This window comes from Lontra canadensis, unplaced genomic scaffold (genome assembly GCF_010015895.1).
Source record: "Lontra canadensis isolate GAN:19392208 unplaced genomic scaffold, GSC_riverotter_1.0 scaffold4, whole genome shotgun sequence".
Lineage (NCBI taxonomy): Eukaryota > Metazoa > Chordata > Mammalia > Carnivora > Mustelidae > Lontra > Lontra canadensis.
In genome coordinates, this window is record NW_022630998.1 from 43,938,669 (window position 1) to 43,959,210 (window position 20,542).

The window sequence follows — 20,542 nt, forward strand, 5'->3', positions numbered from 1 at the left end:
TACCCATTGCTTCATAGTGATTCAGTACTGGAGACAAGAATCTTCAAATTTTCTGTCTTTCAAAAGTAAAAGTTTTCAGTGCGTCATTTTTAACAAATGATAAGGGGACTGGACTATTTTTCAAAATGGGTGAGTTAAACTCTCACCCTGTGTCACTGCTTACTAGCCATATAGTTTTTGATAAATTATTTGACTTCTGTAAATCTGTTTGCTCAATCAGTGAATGAAAATAATACCTTTTTCACTTTCTACACTGTGCAGGTTGTTGTGAAGTGTAAAGAGAAAATTCCTATGGGAACTATTAACAGTTTGCACAAATGACATATTTTTAGTCATTTCTTTACTACTAGCGGTATTTTAGGCTAACACATACCTTGTGAATAACAACATAATGTTAAACTTGCTATTACTATGGAACTGATTATGAAATGCAAGGATATACTAGTATGGTAAGTTTCATTCAGTCAAGTAAAGATATAGGGAAGAATGGTATGGTAAAAATAAGCCTTGCATATTTGGAGAAGAATATAGGTTGGTGTGTGCCATTAGTTCATAGTGAGTGAGAAGGAATGTAGTACTGAGAGGCAAGGGGTGGTCATTTAGAGCCATACAGGGAATGATGAGTAGTTTGGATTGAAATATGACATTCTTCAGTTGAGGATGACAGTGTTACTCTACTTTTTAACTAGAAGAATCAAGATAAGAGATCTTAAGTTTCATATATGCAGGAGTGGATTATGAGAGAATGGCAATTATATATATGCCTGGAGGTTTCTTGCACATATTATAGGCTAAAAAACCCTGCATTAATGGTTCCCTATGATTATTGAATACTTTGTCATATTAAAATTTATTTGTATTTTTGTTGTCTAATCTGTTCTGAATTTTTTTTTTGGCTATGGATTGTGTTTTAATCAATTTGAGTAGAAAAAGGACTTTTTTTTTTTTAAGATTTTATTTCTTTATTTGACAGAGAGGGAGATCACAAGTAGGCAGAGTCAGGCAGAGAGAGAGGGGAAAGCAGGCTCCCCATTGAGTAGAGTACCCCATGCGGGGCTCCATCCTAGGCCCCTGAGATTATGACCTGAGCGGAAGGCAGTGGCTTAATCCGCTGAGCCACCCAGGTGCCCCAAAAGACTTTTTAAATTAAGTTTTAAAATTCCAGTATAGTTAACATATAGTGTTATATTAGTTCCAGGGGTACTATATAGTGATTCAACAATTCTATACATTACTCAGTGCTCATCATAAGTATATAGAACATGATTTTTTTTGTTAATTTTTCTAACACTAAAATAATGTATTATTATAATAGTAAGCTACAGGCTCTTGGACCACCTCTTCCCAGCTGTTACTTCTGGGAGTTAGTGCTCTGTTTCTTTTTTTCTTTTTTTTTTAATATTTTATTTATTTATTTGACAGAGAGATCACAAGCAGGCAGAGAGGCAGGCAGAGAGAGAGAGGAGGAAGCAGGCTCCCCGCTGAGCAGAGAGCCCGACGCGGGGCTCAATCCCAGGACTCCGAGATCACGACCCGAGCCGAAGGCAGCGGCCCAACCCACTGAGCCACCCAGGCGCCCCTAGTGCTCTGTTTCTAAATAATATGATTTTACCACAACTTTTTGATTTGTCAATTTTAGACATTCTCTTTTATTTGTTTCTCTTATAGATAATAATTTTACTTTTTTTTAAAGATTTTATTTATTTGTCAGAGAGGAAAAGATTGGGTGAGAGAGAGAGAGCACAAGCAGGGGGATTGGCAGGCAGAGGGAAAAGCAGGCTTCCCACTGAGCAAGAAGTCTGATGTCCATCCCAGGACACTGCGATCATGACCTGAGCTGAAGGCAGATGCTTAACTCACTGAGCCACCCAGGCATCCCAATTTTACTGATTTATACCACTGACTGGACACCTATCTTCCTAATATATTTAGTCATTTTTAATTCTTCTTTTGTTTACCATTTGAACTTTAAACAGTAAATTAACCTTTGTTCCTTGTTTTATCACTTATAAATGTCTTTTTATTTATATATTTATATATATTTATTTATATAAAGTTGTTTACTTTGTAGGGGACAGTGTTAGTGCTCACAAGCTATTTTTATAAGTTTGAAACAGCTTTGTTCAGATGGAGCATAGAACACCATGATTACTTTTCTTCTTCATGTCAATTAAGTAGTGATCCTTGTCTTCCATCTCTTAAGTGTACTTTCTCTATGTAATTCATCTCTGTGTGATAGCAATAGATGACTTGATGGATTTTATCTGGCTATCTTTGCTTCCATGTTAGTAAGTTTTTAAAATACCTAGCTCCTATGCAGTAGAAACCCAGGTCAGTTTAATTTTTTGTTGTTGTTGTTATTTTATCTGACATAGCTCCACATGCAATAAGGTAATTACAAAAGTACCTTTAAAAAATATTTATCAGTAAACATATTCAAATAAGTCTTGTTCACTTAATGACAGAATAGAAGGTCTCGCATGGCAAGGTAACCCAAATAGTTATAATATGTCCAAGCTTGTCATTGTTTTCTGTAAAAGAAACTCATCAATATATTGGGAAATTTTAAATTTTAAAGTCTCGGGGGTGCCTGGGTGGTATACTTGGTTAAGCATCTGACTTTGGCTCAGGTCATGATTTCAGGGTATCAGACTCTGCTCAGCAGGGAGTCTGCCTGTCCCTCTCCCTTTGCCCCTCCCCCTACTCATGCTCTCTCTCTCTCTCTCTCAAATAAATAAATAAAATCTTTAAAAAAATTTTAAAGTCTCTGAGACTTAATGAAGTTATGGAAGCATTTTTGTTTTATACACCTTCTATCCTCTAGTCCCTGAGACAGTTAGTGTTGGGCTGGGACCTGAAGGTGAGGGAACAAATGTAACAAGGTCTCCACAAGCATAGTTTTGTCAGAGGATGATGAATTCTGGCACTCAAGGTTTTTGAACACTTAAACCCCTCTTGTAGACAGGTAATGATTAAGTGTTGTAATATTCTTAGTAAATTAGTGGCAGTTGAAATTAGAAATGGGATAAGAGGCATCAGTGCCTTATATCATTGTAGATAGTAATGTTAGACTAAACTTAACAAATTAGAATATTGAATAGAAACTAGGATAATGAAATGTAACTAGGGACAAATATAAAGCATTATGGTTGGAGAGGAAAAATAGCATAAAATCCAGAAGATGGATAACAGTGTTTAAGTTGGAAACTCTCTTAGTAGTAAAGGAATAACAAGATTAGCATGCGCTAACAATGTAGTGTTGTGATGAAAGCAAACACAATACAAGGTCACATAAATAAGAATGAAGAATGCAGGAAACTTGAGGTTATTATTCCATAGTACTTGCCACTGGCCCTCATGAGAGCATTGTTTCTAGTTTTGGGCTCTACCACTAAGGAAGGACGTGGAGAACTTGGAGAAAGTTCAGGGGAGGACCACAAAGATGATTAAAGGGTTGAAAGAGAAACCGAAAAGAAAAATTTTTAAGTAGCAGGGATTATTATTATTCCAGAGAAGAGAAGATTTAGAGGTATTTAACTTATGCATAAAGGATGGAGACCAGATGTTCTCAATCTTCACTGAAGGTCAACAAAAAGAAATCAATTTAACCTACAGAATGAAGGATTTGGATTAAATATGAACTTAACTTTACATTTAGAATGTTAGAATAAGTGGCTATGGGACATGTGAATTTTTTTGTTACACTGTAGATCCTTAATGATGACATCAGACTGCTCACAGGGCATTTGAAGTATTTATTGTTCTAATAGCTCATTAAGTAAACCTGAACTTTTTTCTTTTTTTTTTTCCTAACTAAGGAAAATCGACAGTTCATCAAGAAATTCTGACTTTATGATCAACCCTTATGGTAAATGTGTCTAGTTGACTTGACAGAAGTAATGTAATTTGAGTTATACTCAGTTCTGTTAATAAGACTGTAGTTTGTTGGTGTTCCATTAAATCAGAAGGATAGTCAATATGGCCTCTTTCCCTACTTTCTTGTTACTGTAGCATGCATTAGAAGATAGAGGACAGCTGTTGTTTATTAATTGGTTTGATGGTAAAAATAAAAAAAGAGAAGTGATATTGAAGTTTTAAATATATTTTTATTTTAGATTTTAACTTTTATATACACATATACAGAAGATAAAGTACTGTGGTGGTGTTTTTTCTAGGAGTAACCCTTTCATATGCATTTTTAAAATGTAGTCAAGCTTTCAAAATCAATGTTGTTAAATACTGTGCCTGACCATAAATAAACATTTTTTATCCCTGCAAATTGACAACCAAAGTACTGCCTAACAGAACTAGACTATTGGTTGCTTGTGGCTGAATTAAAAGACACATATACTCACAATAGAAACATTTTTCTTCCTATTGAGCAATGTTTTGCATGTGTATTATGCTTTTCCTTTTTTGCTTTAAATAGCTTCTTTGGTTTTGAGGTTTTTGAGGAAGGAGACAAAATAAGCTGTGTACTTTATTTTGAGGCAAGGAGCTGTTGTGGTCTACCATGTTCTGTAAAACTAAAAAGATGCTGTAGTAAAAAATTTAGAAAGAAAATAAATTTAGATGTAGTAAAGGGTGTAACATTATTTGTATAAACTGGCCTTGCCTTTTAAATATTATAAAATGGACTGATAATTTTTCATTGTTTATAAAGCATTTCCATTATATGTTGATGTCAAATATAATTTTTCTGAATACTAGAAGAATTTGTATTTTTATGTTGATATCAAATATAATTTTTTCTCAAAACTAGAGGAACTTGTATTTTTTATAAGGAGGTAGTTTGTTTTCTAAACAAAGAACACCCTGTTAATGCAAGCTGGTGCAACCACTCTGGAAAACAGCATGGAGGTTCCTCAAAAAGTTGAAAATAGATCTACCCTATGACCCAGCAATTGCACTAGTGGGTATTTACCCTAAAGATACAAACGTAGTGATCTGAAGGGGCATGTGCACCCGAATGTTTATAGCAGCAATGTCCACAATAGCCAAACTGTGGAAAGAACCTAGATGTCCATCAACAGATGAATGGATAAAGAAGATGTGGTATATATATATACAATGGAATACTATGCAGCCATCAAAAGAAATGAAATCTTGCCATTTGCGATGACGTGGATGGAACTAGAGGGTATTATGCTGAGCGAAATAAGTCAATCGGAGAAAGACAACGATCATATGATCTCCCTGATATGAGGAAGTGGAGATGCAATGTGGGGGTTTGGGGGGGTAGGAAAAGAATAAATGAAACAAGATGGGATCGGGAGGGAGACAAACCATAAGAGACAATCTCACAAAACAAACAGAGTTGCTGGGGGGGAGGGGATAGAGAGAGGGTGGTAGGGTTATGGACATTGGGGAGGGTATGTGCTATGGTGAGTGCTGTGAAGTGTGTAAACCTGGCGATTCACAGACCTGTACCCCTGGGGCTAATAATACGTTATATGTTTATTTAAAAAAAAAAAAAAAAAGAGCACCCTGTTACTTTATTTTTTAGAAAACCAGCTATTTTTATTCAAAAATTTTATCTATTTTGTTCTAGGTGCTGTAATGGTTGCAAATATTTTAATATTAAAAATATATGCTGTGTTTCTTCATGCAGCTACAAAGAAATATTGGGATTCTTGTTATTTACTCCCTACAAAAGACAGTTATCTTTCAGGGTGGCATTTATTAATGAGATAAATTTAGTTTACTCTGGAATTAATTGATTGATCAGTCCATTTTATATTATGTACAATATAAGGCCAGTTTATACAAATAACTTTTACCTCCTTTACTGCATCTGGAATGGTGTTCAAAATATATTGGTAATTAAAATGCAGGATTCCAAAAATGTAACATGCCACTTTTGTGAATGTGTAAAAATATAATAACAATTTATTCATTGTAAATAAATATATCATGATTTAGTGACAAGACAATCAAAGAGAGAAAGTTAGTTAATCAAAAATGGAATAGTATTGAGATAGTAATGAGAAAAGGCCCAGAAGACAATTATGATAATCCATTGAATTGAGACTATACATGATTACAAAGGAGTGAGAATCCTGTCCTGGTAGGTTTTAATAATTTAGATATGAAAATCTCAATCTTGTCAGCTAGATCATTTTGCAGTGGCTTGGGGACAATTTTGCGAAAGCAAAAGGCATTCACAGTTAGTCATCTCTGTGGTTCCCCATGGAAACACCCTATTAGAATGAATGGAAAACTCATATTCTAATGTAAATAGCCAGAAACATTTTCTTAAACTAATGGCAAATCTTTAATTGTTCCATGAGCAAAAACGGTGGTATCCTCTGACTTATCATAGAAATTAGTAGCTAAAATTACCTAATATTTATTAGGCAAATAACCCTGGCACATCTTTGAGAACTACTGTGTAAGATGTTCACATAAAAATAATAACAATAAATATGTCACTTAATCAAATAGTATACATATTACTGGTCTTAGGTTTTAGGCATTCAGAAATATCAGCAAAGGTGATCCTTGTTATCAAGTAGTAAAGAACTTAGCTGAATTATGTTCATGTTCTAGTGTTTTGTGAAAGGTGGGACTTGTGGGTGATGACATTGGGTATTTAGCTAAGGAGGTGTCTGATCAGAGTATTCAAAGAGTAGGTTTGTTCTTCCTAAATGTTTATAGTAAAATGCAAAAAGAAAAGTGAATTAAAGAAGGACTTGCTAAGCAAAAAGGACCTGGGACCTAAAGATTTGGAAAATTTTCAGCCTGTGCCTAATGCACAAATTGAGTAAGCATGTTGAGAAGAAAACACTAAGGTATGGCTTACTGACCATTTGATAAGGAGGTTAGTGTGGCTGTGAGTGATCATCTATCTCAACAGAGTAATCATCCATCTCAACAGAGATAGCAATAGAGATGCAATTACACCAGGAAAAACACTGCCAGCTGGGACTAAAGGAAACTGACAGAACAAAAGAAAGCTGTGAACATGTATTACTTATTCTTCAAGAAAAGGGTGGAAGGACCCCAAAGACATTTCAGATAATATCTGGGCTGGTGCTCGTACCACAGCATAGCCTAGGTGGCAAGACTGCCTCCATCTTGGTTTCAAAATTCAGGAGCATTTACCTGCAGAGCTGCATAGGAAGGCCTTCATAGAGAGCAGATTGGGTGGTGCTCTTACAGAGAGACTTGTGAGCAACACTCTGCTAAACTGAAGGGGTGGGGCCGTGGATATGAAACCAGGGATGCTGCCACCACCCCACTGGGTCCAGAGAGCAGATCTCAAGGCTTAATTATTCTCAAGCCTTAAGTCTAATGCTACTTTCTATGGTAAGTTTTGGAATCTTGGAATCTTACTTGGGACCCATTACTTCTTTCTTCTGATTTCTTCCTTTTGGAATGGGAACATCATTCCTATGACTATCCCACCATTATGTTTTGGCAACACGTAGCTTTTCACAAATTCATAGCTGAAAAGGAGTTTTGCCTCGGAATGAAGTGTACCTAGTCTCTCACATATCTGATTTAGATGATAGATGAAAATCTGGACTTTAGAGTTAATGTGGAATGAGTTAAGACTTTGGGCCTGTTGAGATGAAATGAATGTATTTTTTTATGTGAGAAAGTCATGAACTTGCAGGGTGTGGTAGGGATAAAATGTTATGAACTGAATGTTTTCCCTCCTGCTAAATTCTAGTGTTAATGTCTTAATCCCCAGTGTGTTAGTATTTGGAGTGGGGCCTTTCAGAGGTAATTGGGTTGAGATGAAGTTATGAGGGTGGGCACCTCATGATGGAATTTGTGCCCTTATTAGAAGAGGAAGAGACACCAGAGCTTTTTTTGTCTTCATGAGCAAGCACCAGTGAGCGGCCTTATGAGCACCAAGGAAAGGGTCTAGTCTCTACAAGCTAGGAAAGGGGGTCTCACCAAACACCCAAACTGCTGGCACCTTGATCTTAGACTTCCCAACCTTCAGAACTGTGAGAAATAAGTGTCTGTCATTTAAGCCATCTAGTCCATGGTATTCTGTAATAGCAGCCTAAAACTAGGACGAGTAGTCTTAAAATATTTTTGATTTATCATAGAGTGTTATACATTCTTGCCTATATTGAGTTAAAATCATGTTTTCTCCTCATTATTTTACTACAGTTGTCTTTGTACGGCAGTCAGTTTTATAATGCTAGTCCATCGGTGCATGTAAAGAAAGCAGGGTAGTGCTGTGTCGTTATCATTTGGCCTTGGCCACTATACTTAGAACTAATGAAACAGCATGGTACATAGGACATTTTATTTGGAAATAAGTCCATGGCTCTGTGTTAAACAAATGAGTCTCAGAGTTTAGATTTTGATTCATTCCATTTTCAAACCTAAATCATTGAAAGGAATGCTTCTTTGCAATGAGTGTTTCTCTTACATAAGAATGGAATGTAGTTTTTGGAAAAAGGTTTTAAGAACTCATCCAGGTATTTCATCACTGTAAGGTAGTGCTATACTTTGCAGACCTTAAAAGGGAACTTAACCATATGTTTTGGTCAATTTCTTCCGATAGCCATGCCTGGTCAAAAGTTATTAGGAAATTGAAGAGCTGAAAGTATCTGCAGCAGAAAAGTATACCAGTGTTACAGTAACAGATATTTAGCCAACCTCTCTGGTGTTGGTCTTGCTCAATCAGTCCTCCCTTATGAACATAGGTTATGGAAATGACAATGTATGCATTCAATTCCTCATCCAAAAGCAGAACGTTGCTTTCCTTCAGGTACCTGGCTTTTTGTAGACCCCTCTTAAAATCAAGTTTCTTAGTTCTTTTTCATCTTCCCTGAGAACTTTATTATTCTTTCATGAGAAGGAAACAAGTGCCCAATGATATTTTTCTATCTGAATTCAGAATCTGGAGAACATTTTCTAATTATATTTTGGCTTTCTAGTCCCTTTTTAGAACTCCACTGTAATTCTTAGACTCACCTATAAGTTTAGGGGCTCCTGCTGTAACTTTGTTGGTCAAGATTTGGTAAAGATTGATTTGTTTAAAGGGTGCTGAGAGCTGAGAGTAGGCAATTAGGAACTCGTTTTCTTTTCCTCAACCCCTCATTTCTTCATTTTGTATGGCAAGCTGTCTTAAAAAGCACTCCAGTTACATCTTTGTGATAAAATAGATTCCTTGCATTGTTTGTCTTTGTAGTTTTTCCTGAGGTGACTCAAGTTTGGAGGAAAATAAGGCAAAACCATAGCATGTCAGAGAAGAGTTGATAAGATACAGAGTTAATGTGATACAAGATAAAAATGAGACATTCAAGAGAAAGAAAGGGGTGGAGGGAAAAGTTTGTGAGAATTACCATTACATAGTGTTGAAAATGATGTTTAAAGATAAGATTTGAGGAGAATGAAAAAAGCTGGTTCATACTTGGCCTAATTTGAAAAATCATAGTTTAAGTATAGTATAGCTTGGATTAGATAACTTTCCAAGATTCTTTTCATCTATAGAAATGTGAGACTGAGGGCGCCTGGGTGGCTCAGTGGGTTAAGCCTCTGCCTTCGGCTCAGGTCATGGTCTCAGGGTCCTGGGATCGAGCCCTGCATCGGGCTCTCTGCTCAGCAGGGATCCTGCTTCCTCCCCCTCTCTCTCTCTGACTGCCTCTCTGTCTACTTGTGATCTCCCTCTCTCTGTCAAATAAATAAATAAAATCTTAAAAAAAAAAAAAAAAAGAAATGTGAGACTGATAGCAGAGTAGGTTGTAGGAAAGGAAAGAATCAGAAATTTATACATGAAAAAGAAGGAAAAAGAGTGAATGGGTGGAATAAGAAATAACACACACAGAAGAAATTTAAAAAGGTAATGTAGAAGAATCATAAGTTGATGAAAATATGAAAGTAACTGAAATAATAAAATTTTCAACTTTCTTTTTAATGTCTCAAATGATTAACTTGAACTTATGCTAAACATTTTGTTACGAACAGGTAACACAATGTAGAGCAAACACATACATCAAGGTATAGAAAAGATTTATATTAATCAATTCTACATAGAAATGGAAATTCAGTATAGTTAAGGAATTTTACCTTGAGTGGAAACTTAGGTCTTTTCTTTTAGTTTTTTATTATTTTCTAAGATTTTATTCATTTATTTTTTTTGAGAGAGCACATGCAAGTGAGCTGGGTGGTGGGGGAGTAGCAGAAGGGAAAGGTGAGGGAGAAGCAGATTCTGTGCTGAGCAAGGAGCCTGATACAGTGTTCTATCTCACCACCCATGAGATCATGACCTGAGATGAAATAAAAAGTCGGACGCTTAACCGACTGAGCCACCCAGGTGCACCTCAGAAACTTAGGTCTTTTATTTTATTTTTTTAGAGATTTTATTTATTTATTTGACAGAGAGAGACACAGTGAGAGAGGGAACACGAGCAGGGGGAATGAGAGAAGCCTGATGTGGGCTGGATCCCAGGATGCTGGGATCATGACCTGAGCAGAAGGTCTGGTGCCCCAGAAACTTTTAGATTTATCATTCCTGATTTTGATATAAAAACAATTTGATTCTATATTATATAATTCGTGGCTAAAACTGTGTACTGTTTTTAATCTATGGCTGAAGTCTTCCTTTTGCTCATAATTATAATAATAACCTAAAGAAGAGAAATCTTTAAAAAGTATGTATCATGGTGGATATAGCAACATATAAGTTATTTTTTTTATTACTATATCACCTCTTCCCTTCTTCAGTCAGGGTTTCTATTGTTTCAAACTTGACCTAAGTTAATATGGTCAGGCAAACTTTGGGTTTGGTGAGAGAGTGTTGTTATCAGTTATAACGAAGGGAAGTTTTAGATCAAATACCACTAAGCATACGAATACTTATTAAACAAACAAGGAGTTACAAAATAGTTGATACTTCTGTTTTATAAGCTTCATTACATTCCAGCTGTTATTTAGGATTCTTTGATAGCACTTTGCATGAAAAATGCATTCATATATAAAATACGAAAATTCACTCATATATAAAATATGAAATATGAAATATAAAAATGTGCTTATATATAAAATATAAACATATTTTAGGGACAAGAATTCTACTACCCTTATATTTGTCATCTGACACCATAATCCTTCAAAGCAGTGAGTGCACACACAACACCAATTTCAGATGCTTTATATAATTGTACAACTTACAAAGTTTGTTGCATTCTTGTACATGTTCATAAAGATGGGGTAGTGTTTCTGAAAATATCAAATCTACAGATTTGAAACACCACTAATCTTTTTTCTTCATTGAAAAATGTCTTTTTCAACATTTAAATAATATTCATGAAATTTATTTTCAATTATCTCTTGTGTTGCTCATTAGAGACAGGCAAAGCTGAAACACCTTCTGATTAAATGTTAGTTGTACAGAATTGTCTATAACAGAGTAAAAATCATTATTTAAAAAAAAAATTTGTTTATCCCTTAGAGAGAGAGAAGTGGGGGAGCAGAGGGAGAAGGAGAGAGAGAGAATTTCAAGCAGACTCCCTGCCATGTGTGGAGCCTGGTGTGGGCTCAATCACAGGATACTGCTATCATGACCTGAGCAGAAATCCAGAGTTGAATGCTTAACCGACCAAGCCACCCAGGCACCCCTGAGTAAAAATCACTATAATCTCCCTACTCTCCCCACATTGTTTCTTTAGATACTCACTGTTACCTTCCCAGATTTTCATCTATATAGAAAATCAGTCTGTATATGCACTTATATAAATATTAAAAAAAAAAAAAGACTGTCCTAGTATGCAAACTACTTTTTTTTTTTCTACAGAAAAAAAATCTGGTTTGGTATTCAAGGAACATAATAATCTATCCTCCCAACAAGAACTCTCTACACTTATTTTTCAGTGTTTTATCCTATACATACAATGTTTCAGCCTCTCTGGACTTCTCATAGTTCCCTGCATATGCCATGCTCTTTCCAGATTCTCTTCCTTTGATTATTCCATTCTTTACCTAGAATGCCTTTACTTTTCTTTTCCATCTGGCTAAATATTTAAAATCTACTTGGTTTTAATGGAAATACATAAATCCTAATTACTCTTGGTGAATATAGACTAGGGAAGGATACAGTGTGAATTGAAGGCAAAAGCCACAGGGAACCGACATGTCTTTGTCCTATTTAGTATCTTACAGAGAATTCTATAGATATGTTAGAGGATTAGGAAAAGTTGAAGAAAAAGCAAATATAATGATCTTAGTCTAAGATGCTTTAGCTTGCATTATTTGTTGATGACTTCAGCTTTTATATAAATATTTTGAGCAGTCATGACAGTATAAAATAATGTTCATCATGAGTATAACATAAAAGGTGTATGTAAAATGAAAGCGATGAGAAAGGACTGCTATGGGGGGAAATATAAGTTGTATTTGCCTGTGATCTTCAAAATTTTTGCCTAGTTTACCTCCTAAAATAATTTGGAAAATTGACACACAACTTTCACCTTTTAAAGTTGCTATCAAAAACACTTTTTAAAATAAATTTAAATACCTACAGAGATTATAGTTAAAAATATACATTGTATGTGTGTTTTAAATACATTTTCTCAAAACTTTGGTGTTATCTATTTCCTTGAATCATAAAAAATGTTCACCATATAATCCATGGGCTAAATCAACGCTTATTGCCAAACTAGTTAGCCATGTCAGACTTGACAATCAATAACAAAACTGACTTCATTTTTTAGATCAAATAAACATATTAATATACTCCATGAAAACCATCTCACTTCTGAATTCTAATTGTGAGATAGCTGTATAGATTGATTTGTAAGCAGTCAAAAGGACTGACAGAAAGAGTCTTGCCAGGATAAAATAAGCATCATCCCCTTTCATTTTTCTTGCTTTGTTCAAAAGGATTGACCCCAGGATCAATGCATTCTTGAATTATCTCTTTGCTTACATTCTGGAGACTTTTACACCCAGGAGGCAGTGCACCATAACGATGTTTGGGATGGGTGAGAAATAAGCTTTCTTTTTTGTAAAGTAGAAAGAGGGCAGTTGCGAAAAGCAAAAGAGTAAAGGGAAGCTGGTGGCTTGCAAGTGCTTGCATTCTCAGGCAGATCAGTTTTAGGAAAAAGCATATATGGAATTTGAGAATTTGGATATAGATTCCATTTAGACATTTATATCTGCATTACCCATGAAAAGTCTGTTTACATTTTCCTGAGGTGGATTGTGTCTTCTTAACATCGTAGGCATTATACAGTATGAGTACAAGATAAACTGATTTTGTGACACCCATAATATATTTTCTGGTGGTTTGGTAAATATACCAAGTACCTTTTCTATCTCTTACATTCAAGAATGTACCAAGTATTGCTATTCTGTGGTTTACGAATTAAAAGCCAAGAGGGAGATGAGTATGTGAATGCTCAGAAGAGAAAGCTATGCAAGAGGAGAAATCCCTTTCCCCAAATGTAAAGTGTAAAAGATGAATAGTTTGAAACTCTAAAAATAGGCAAAATATATCTTCAGGGATTTTAATGAGTTCAACAGTGCAGTGGTATGCTGGATGTGATATTTGTTTTTTGAAAATACATTTTGATCTGGTGAACAAGAATGGGATTAATTATTAATCCCTTCCCCAAGTAGTGTGGACTAACCATTATTTATATACAATCAATGAACTTACAACTGGGATTTTTGTAGCATGTGAAATTTCATATTTTACCTGAAAAGCTCTTCACTTCTAGCATAAAACATAGCCAAATAAAAATGGTCAGACTTTTTAAATTTATTTTTTATTCTCACTTTAGAAAAGGAATATTTTTTTATTTTAAAGATTAGTTTACAAGAATATTATAAAAATGCTTAAAATAGGTGTTCACATCAATATTGATTTAGCATTCTAAATGGAATATTTTCTAAATATGCAACATTACTTGTGGACTTCATCTTTTGTATTGAGTTGCAATGCAATATAACATAAGTTCAGCCAACATTAGGAAAGCTTCTATTAAGCTAATTGTTTAGCTGTTTGCAGATTCTGTAAAAATATTTGTATTTTAGCTGTGCTAAATTTCTGGTATACAATGTGATACCAATTTTATTCCCATTCCTGTATTGTGCTAATTTTTTTAAACAAGAACCTGTGTTAAAGTTGAAGGAATGCCAGATAGTGCTTATAGCTCAGAAGTATAAAACACAGTCTGTGATATAATAAAAAAAAAAAAATATTCCATCAAGTTCAGAGATTGGGGATAAAAAACTACCCATTTGCTTTTTTGTAGAAGCAGTAGCAATCTGTAGACAAGCTATTCTAGCTTCAAAACAGTATGGTAGATGGTTTTATGGAACTTGCAATTACAGAAATCCACTTTAACCTTTCTTTCTTACTGGCAGGTGTCCCATTGGCTTGCAGCCAGAGGCTGTGAGTGTAGTGCAGCCAGTGTGTCCCCCAGAGTGCTGAAAATGCCCACACTCCAGCTGGCTGCTCATAATTGCACTGATTGTGGTCTGACAACCCAGAGCTCTAAGAAAGAAATGTGATGAATATACGAAAATACTTTACAAATCTGATCAGATTACAAATTTCATCTCTCTTTTTTCTCCTCTATAGATATGATATCTGCACTTATAAAAATAAGCCCTGTGGAACATTGGGTAAGTTTTTTTATAAAGGGAGGACAGTTCAGATTGTCTTTTTGGTCCAGTGGCTTTAGTTTTTATCATTAATTTGGTCGTTTTCCTTTCTGGCACATCTGAAATTACTCCTATAAATTGTTAAACCTGACCCATGTGGGTATGTCACTTACTAGGAAACAAGTAAAATGATGACTAAAAACAACTTAGAAGATGATTCTAAAATCTTCAAACAATAATGGTGAATCAGAAGTTACCAGTCTATAATGTATTTTCCAAAAATCCCAAGGAATTTGAGAGCAAATGAAAGCTTGCAACATCTTCAAATATCAGGCTAGGAAAGGAAAGGGGGAATATTGGGGGTATACTTAAAAGGGAGACATTGTGTTCTTAATATGCCTTGGTATAATTTTCTGGAGCAAGTATATTCCTATAAATGAAGATATTGGCAATTTTCAGTACCTGAGCAACAATAAAAAAAATTGTAAAATATTACAGCCAGCAGTAGAGAGAGAGGACAGGATTATCTTTCTTGTGCTTCCCAGATATTTGTTTTTTAAAAAGCATTTCTGTAGTATTCTAGAATTTAAAAAATCACATTTTGTTGTAGAACATAACTTTATTCTGGTTAAAAGTTAACTGCAAATACAAATGGGGGGAAATGATAGCTTTTAAGTAGACTAAATTGTTAAGCAACCAGAGTTATTTTTAAGAATGGGAGTTTTTTTTTTCCTAAGGTAATTTTTTTAGTGTCATAGAGACTTGCTACAGACTCAAAAGTTTAGCACCTGAAGGTGAATTTTCTAGTTTCTCTATGACAAGTCTCAGTTTTCTTGTCTGTAAAGGAACAATTCTGAAATCTATTCCTATGCCCCTCATAAGAATTTTGGGAAGATCAAATTTAAGTAGAAGTGGGAGAAAAGGTGTTACCCAATTTCCTGGGGAAATTAAAAAAGTCCTCTCTTTAGAGATTAAAATTTCTCTTGATTTTTATCTGCCTTTCCAGTCTTCTATTCCATTTCCATCAGGGTTTAAGTCTAAAGAAGAAATCCCAATTAGCCAACGATCAGTATTTAGGGTAGAGAAGTTTGCTGGTTAAAAAGCATAATGTAGAAAGAGCTTTCTCTGCTTAGAGATTTCAAATAAAAAAGATTTAGTTTTTTAGGCTAACAAGAGCAATACAATCCATTGAAAAGGACCCTGAAGTGGAAACTGGAAGCTAACAACTGGCTTTGACATTTTCAGTGCATTATCTTTCCCACTTTATTTAGGTCTTTGTTCCTCAATTCCTTATCTATGAAGTAGGAGAATATCTCCCCTTATGTGACAGGGATATTGTAAAAATCACTTAAAGGAAAAAAAATATGAACATGTTTAATAAAGAAGTACTTTAAAAATGTACTGGTATTATTATTTATTGTGGAAATTGTACTGTTTAACTTAACCTCTCTGTTATTTTTCAATATCTGTAAGCATTTGCTAAGTGCTTGATCAACTTTAAATACGATAGACACTAAGCTTCAAAGGAGGTATAAGCTAGAGTTTGTATTTTTCCTATATATACATATTCTGAGGAAATACATATGTATATATCTACCCATTCTATCCTGCTTTTTGAAGGTAGATTGTTTGCACTAAGATGTATTCTTCATTGGGACATTGGTAATAACACTGCCTGTACTTATGTTGTTATTTTTACCAAAGTAGATTCAAAATATGCTTCTACCCTACATCTCTTTCTTTCCCAAATATATTTCCCAATTTTTATAGCTTAATTTCCAAAATCAATACATTAATACTTTGATACATATCAATGCATTTTCAAGCTCAGTATAAATTATTTTTCAAATCATAAACCATTATAGATCTTTTATACTATCTCATGGTGAAAACTGAATGACTGCGTATAGATACATGTGTTGACTTTCATATGTGAAAAATATATCATCAGTACAGAATTGATCAGGTTTTTTTCTTTTTGGATGGTCACTCTGGCAACTTTCATGTTGGTTTTTATGCTAATACTTGCATATTATCTTGCTTAGTACCTATGATGACCAATTGTAACATGGCTAAGTAGATTTAAGGGTGCAAACTGTGGCCATCAAACTGAGGAAATCTAAATGACCCAAATAGTAATCAAACCTCTATTAACACAATCACACGTAAGAACTTTGACAGCCTCAATTTTATAGGACTACAGAAAGTTGTAGGGGGTGTGAAAATAGATTAGCATCTTAATTATTTTATTTCAGTAAACATTTAGCTCTGTATTTTTAACTAATAGTTATTTCCAAATATGTTCTTCCTGAAGTTGTTCTTTTAGTAGAACAACTAAGTTAATTTTACATCAGCTAGAGATGTAAATCTGTGCTTGCAAATATACCTTGGGGAGTCATTGAGAATTCTCTGTTAAAAATATTACCATATGGTATATACCAAACAGTCACAATAACAACAAACAAAAATTTAACCCATGGAATAATAAATTTTGGGACATATAAGAAATGTTAATTTAACAATAATTACTCTCAGTAATTCTTTTTTAACCAAATTTCATAAAGCTCAAAACAGAAACAGTATTCAAACACTGTGGCTTTTGTTCTTCCCATATCATAGATGATATTGAACTCAATAGCTTAGCCAGATAATCTACTAAAAACTTTTTTGGTATTCTTTCTCTCCCAACTTTCTCTCAGTGGAATTTAGAACTAACATTTATTAAATATTTTTAATTAACCAAAACTTTAAGTCACTTTGCCCCAACTAGTCCCTCTTTTTACTTCCTCTTCTTTAGGTCCCAAGACTTCTAAGTAGATAGAAGGGCACAGCAAGGATAAAACTAGTATTTACAATAACTCAGAGGCAGAAATCAACCCTTTCCCCAGCTCCTGCTCCTTCCACATAAAACAGTAGGAAAAGCAAACAGTCTATTAGCAAATCTAGCACTGACCTCAAATCTGTTCCAGTGTGGCTATTATGTTCATATTTTACATTGGAAGGTACAGAAAAACAATTTCTGGAGCTTTCTTGTCAGTAAAAATATTAATTGAATAGCTTTTACTGTTCCAAGTTAGTGTCACTGGGAAATTATACATAGCATGGAACATTGCTTACTACAGTCAGTAAATATTCATTGAATTAGATTCAAATCACTTTTTGTGGTTAGATAATTATTATTTGGATAACGATAGTAGACTAGTAACATATAAAATGTTTTTCCTACTTTTTCTTCAATTTCTTTTAAATAACTTTCGTTCCTATATGTGTTAAGTATAATTTGGCATCTGTTTCCTTATAACATATAACATTTTTCACACAAAAATTCTTTTTTCTGAGTACTGTTTTAAAGTTATGTACTAATTCACAGGGCGTGATATTCATTTGCAAGTAAATATGAAAGCTTTTACAAGCTAAAATTCCCAAGGGAGGAATACCTTGAGAACGTAACATTTCACTAGAATCAGTGAATTAACACTGTAGTTTTGGTTTATTAGTAAATCTAATTTGTTGAAGGGGGATGGGAAAGGGGATTACCACTTACTGTGCAAATGTCTTTCTTTCCATTAAAATACCTAAATAAATTGTTGCATCACTATCAGGACTTATTTCAGAAGATTAAAAAAATGCAAAACCTTCTATTTTTAACAGTTCTCATTTTTCTCTTTTGAATCATTCATTTTTGCTTTTATTAAAAAATATCATTAAAAAAAACATTTGGGATTCCCTTTTTTTTGGTAACTAAAAAGTTGCTTGTGTATTTTTATGAACCCACTAAACTTAAACAGATCTCTTTAGAAAAATAATGTGGATATATTTTGCTTTCTACAGCCTGAAGAATGTTAAAATAGAAATGCTTTCTTGAATTCCCTCTTCTGGCTCAAGTTACTAGGTGGTCCCAAGTTACCAGAAGTAAAATTTATAAATCTAACCCCTAGTCTAGACATTTTCCAGCACTGACTGCAGTTCAAAAAATATTAATGTCTAGCCGGCAAAGTGAAACTCCCCCCAGTGATTTTGCAAATGACTAGAAAGTTAACCTTTTGCCAACTGCTCCTTCTGTGCATGGAGGTTATTAAAAAGAATCCAGGCATTTATAAGTATGGGCTTTTTAAGACTGAAACACCTTGGCTTGACCCTTTGTGTCTCCTTCTGTTTATTCAGGCTTGGCCTCTGTGGCTGGAATGTGTGAGCCTGAAAGGAGCTGCAGCATTAATGAAGACATTGGCCTGGGTTCAGCTTTTACCATTGCACATGAGATTGGTCACAAGTGAGTGAGTTTAAGAAAATCAAAATAAATTTTAGAACTCCACTCTTTTGAGCAACTCATAACTACTGTGTAGAGTGCCTGTGCCCAAACATGCTTTACTGCCTTTTTGTCTGATTTCAGTAGAGAATGTTATCATTTGGGGTATTGGGATAAATCATCTTAAGAACTGGAGACTTGTTAAATAATCTTTCTGATTCAGTGACCCATATTTTTAGAGTGGTGAATGAACCACACTTAAGTTTTGTTATATATATTTAAAATAATTTACCTTTAGCATGGTCTGCTTATCACCCAGTTCCTCGAAGTTGAATTGTTTGAATGATCTTTCTTTTCCTCAAATGACAGTACCTATATATTTTAAAATCATCATTGATACCACTACCATAAAATCTACTTTGACTTTTCACTCTTCATACAGCTGTGAACATACCTTTTTCAGACATAAAGTTTGTGCAATCAGTGCTATGTAACTTATGTTTTCAGGTGTAATATGTCATTGAAATTAAAAAATTTAAAAAAAAAAGTCCAAACTGATGTTACAAAAAGTAGTGAGATATCATTCTCATCACATTTTAGGAGTATCTGGAGTTCTTAATATTTGTTTTAAATAATTCTGTGCCAAAAACTGTCCTTTGGCTAGCCCCCCACATGCACACACATAGCAATAAAATCCTTACATTCTTTTTTTCAAACAATAGGCAGTAGTAAATGTAAAAGCTTGCTCATGTGGAAGGAGAGAAATTTGAAAACTTTAAAAGGATAGTCAAACATTTTCAACTAAAACAAGCAGCCTACTTGCAGGAACTCCTGACATTTGTATGATTTAAGTTTTACAGTCTGCTTTTTGGTAAAGAAATGGATGTGGAAAAAAGAACAAATGAAAATGAATGTTTAGTATACGCTTGCCTCAGAGGTCATTCCTGAGATAAATCTGTAGTTCAGCTTTTTTTTTTTTTTCCCAAATTGGAGAGTGAAATTGAGTCAGTCTGTTGCATTATTTTGAAGATCGTGATTTAAATTTTACCAAATTAGTGTTGATTTAAGTATAAAGGTGAGTAACCAAGTTTAAACCTAACTTGATTCAAACATGAGGAAAAGTCAGTATTACACTTTTAACGAAGGCCCAGAAATATTGGTATTCTAGTTTTCACTGCAGTAAACAGCCAAGGGAATGGAAAGGGAAGGCCCTCCTAACCAGTCAGTTTATCTTCAATGCACTTAGAAGTCTGGCTCATTAATGACTGTCATAATCTTATGCAACCAGACTGAATTTAATAGGTTCTGCTAGATTCAATTAAATTGAAAGGTTAGGACAAGTAACAGCCGATGAATAATGTGTGTATGAGAGCACTGTTACCTCATGCAGTCACAAGTTAGTCAATGTCAACATATGCATTATAAGTTTCCTTCTTGTATGTACTTAAATAGCTGAGGTAAGGGTTTATCTCTCTTTGTATCTTTTACCGTGATGAAGATTCTAACTGACCAGCTCTCAGCCTTCCTAGATTTTTGTTACTGTTATTGGCTTCTTGAGTAATTCCTCTTAATTCTTCCTAAGATGAATAGCATGTGCCTTGTATAGGGGATTACGAAAGAGAAGTAGAATATGAATTAACATTTTAGGATTTATATGCTTTGAAGTAACTTTATTTCACAGCTAATTCTTGTTTGATAAGGTGACTGCTAAAATGAGGAGGG

At 34.3% G+C, this 20,542-nt stretch overlaps 1 protein-coding gene across 5 annotated transcripts in view; it reads left to right on the forward strand.

Moving 5' to 3' along the window:
• Window positions 1-20,542, forward strand: part of ADAMTS6 (ADAM metallopeptidase with thrombospondin type 1 motif 6) — a 289,783-nt gene that overhangs the window by 110,651 nt on the left and 158,590 nt on the right. For all 5 annotated transcript variants that reach the window (XR_004381633.1, XM_032849701.1, XM_032849711.1 and 2 more), the window contains 2 exons: window positions 14,552-14,595; window positions 18,739-18,844. Coding sequence is in view for 4 of the 5 variants with exons in the window: in XM_032849701.1 (XP_032705592.1) it covers window positions 14,552-14,595; window positions 18,739-18,844 (150 nt within the window). In the remaining variant the exon portion in view is untranslated. The remainder of the gene's footprint in view (window positions 1-14,551; window positions 14,596-18,738; window positions 18,845-20,542) is intronic.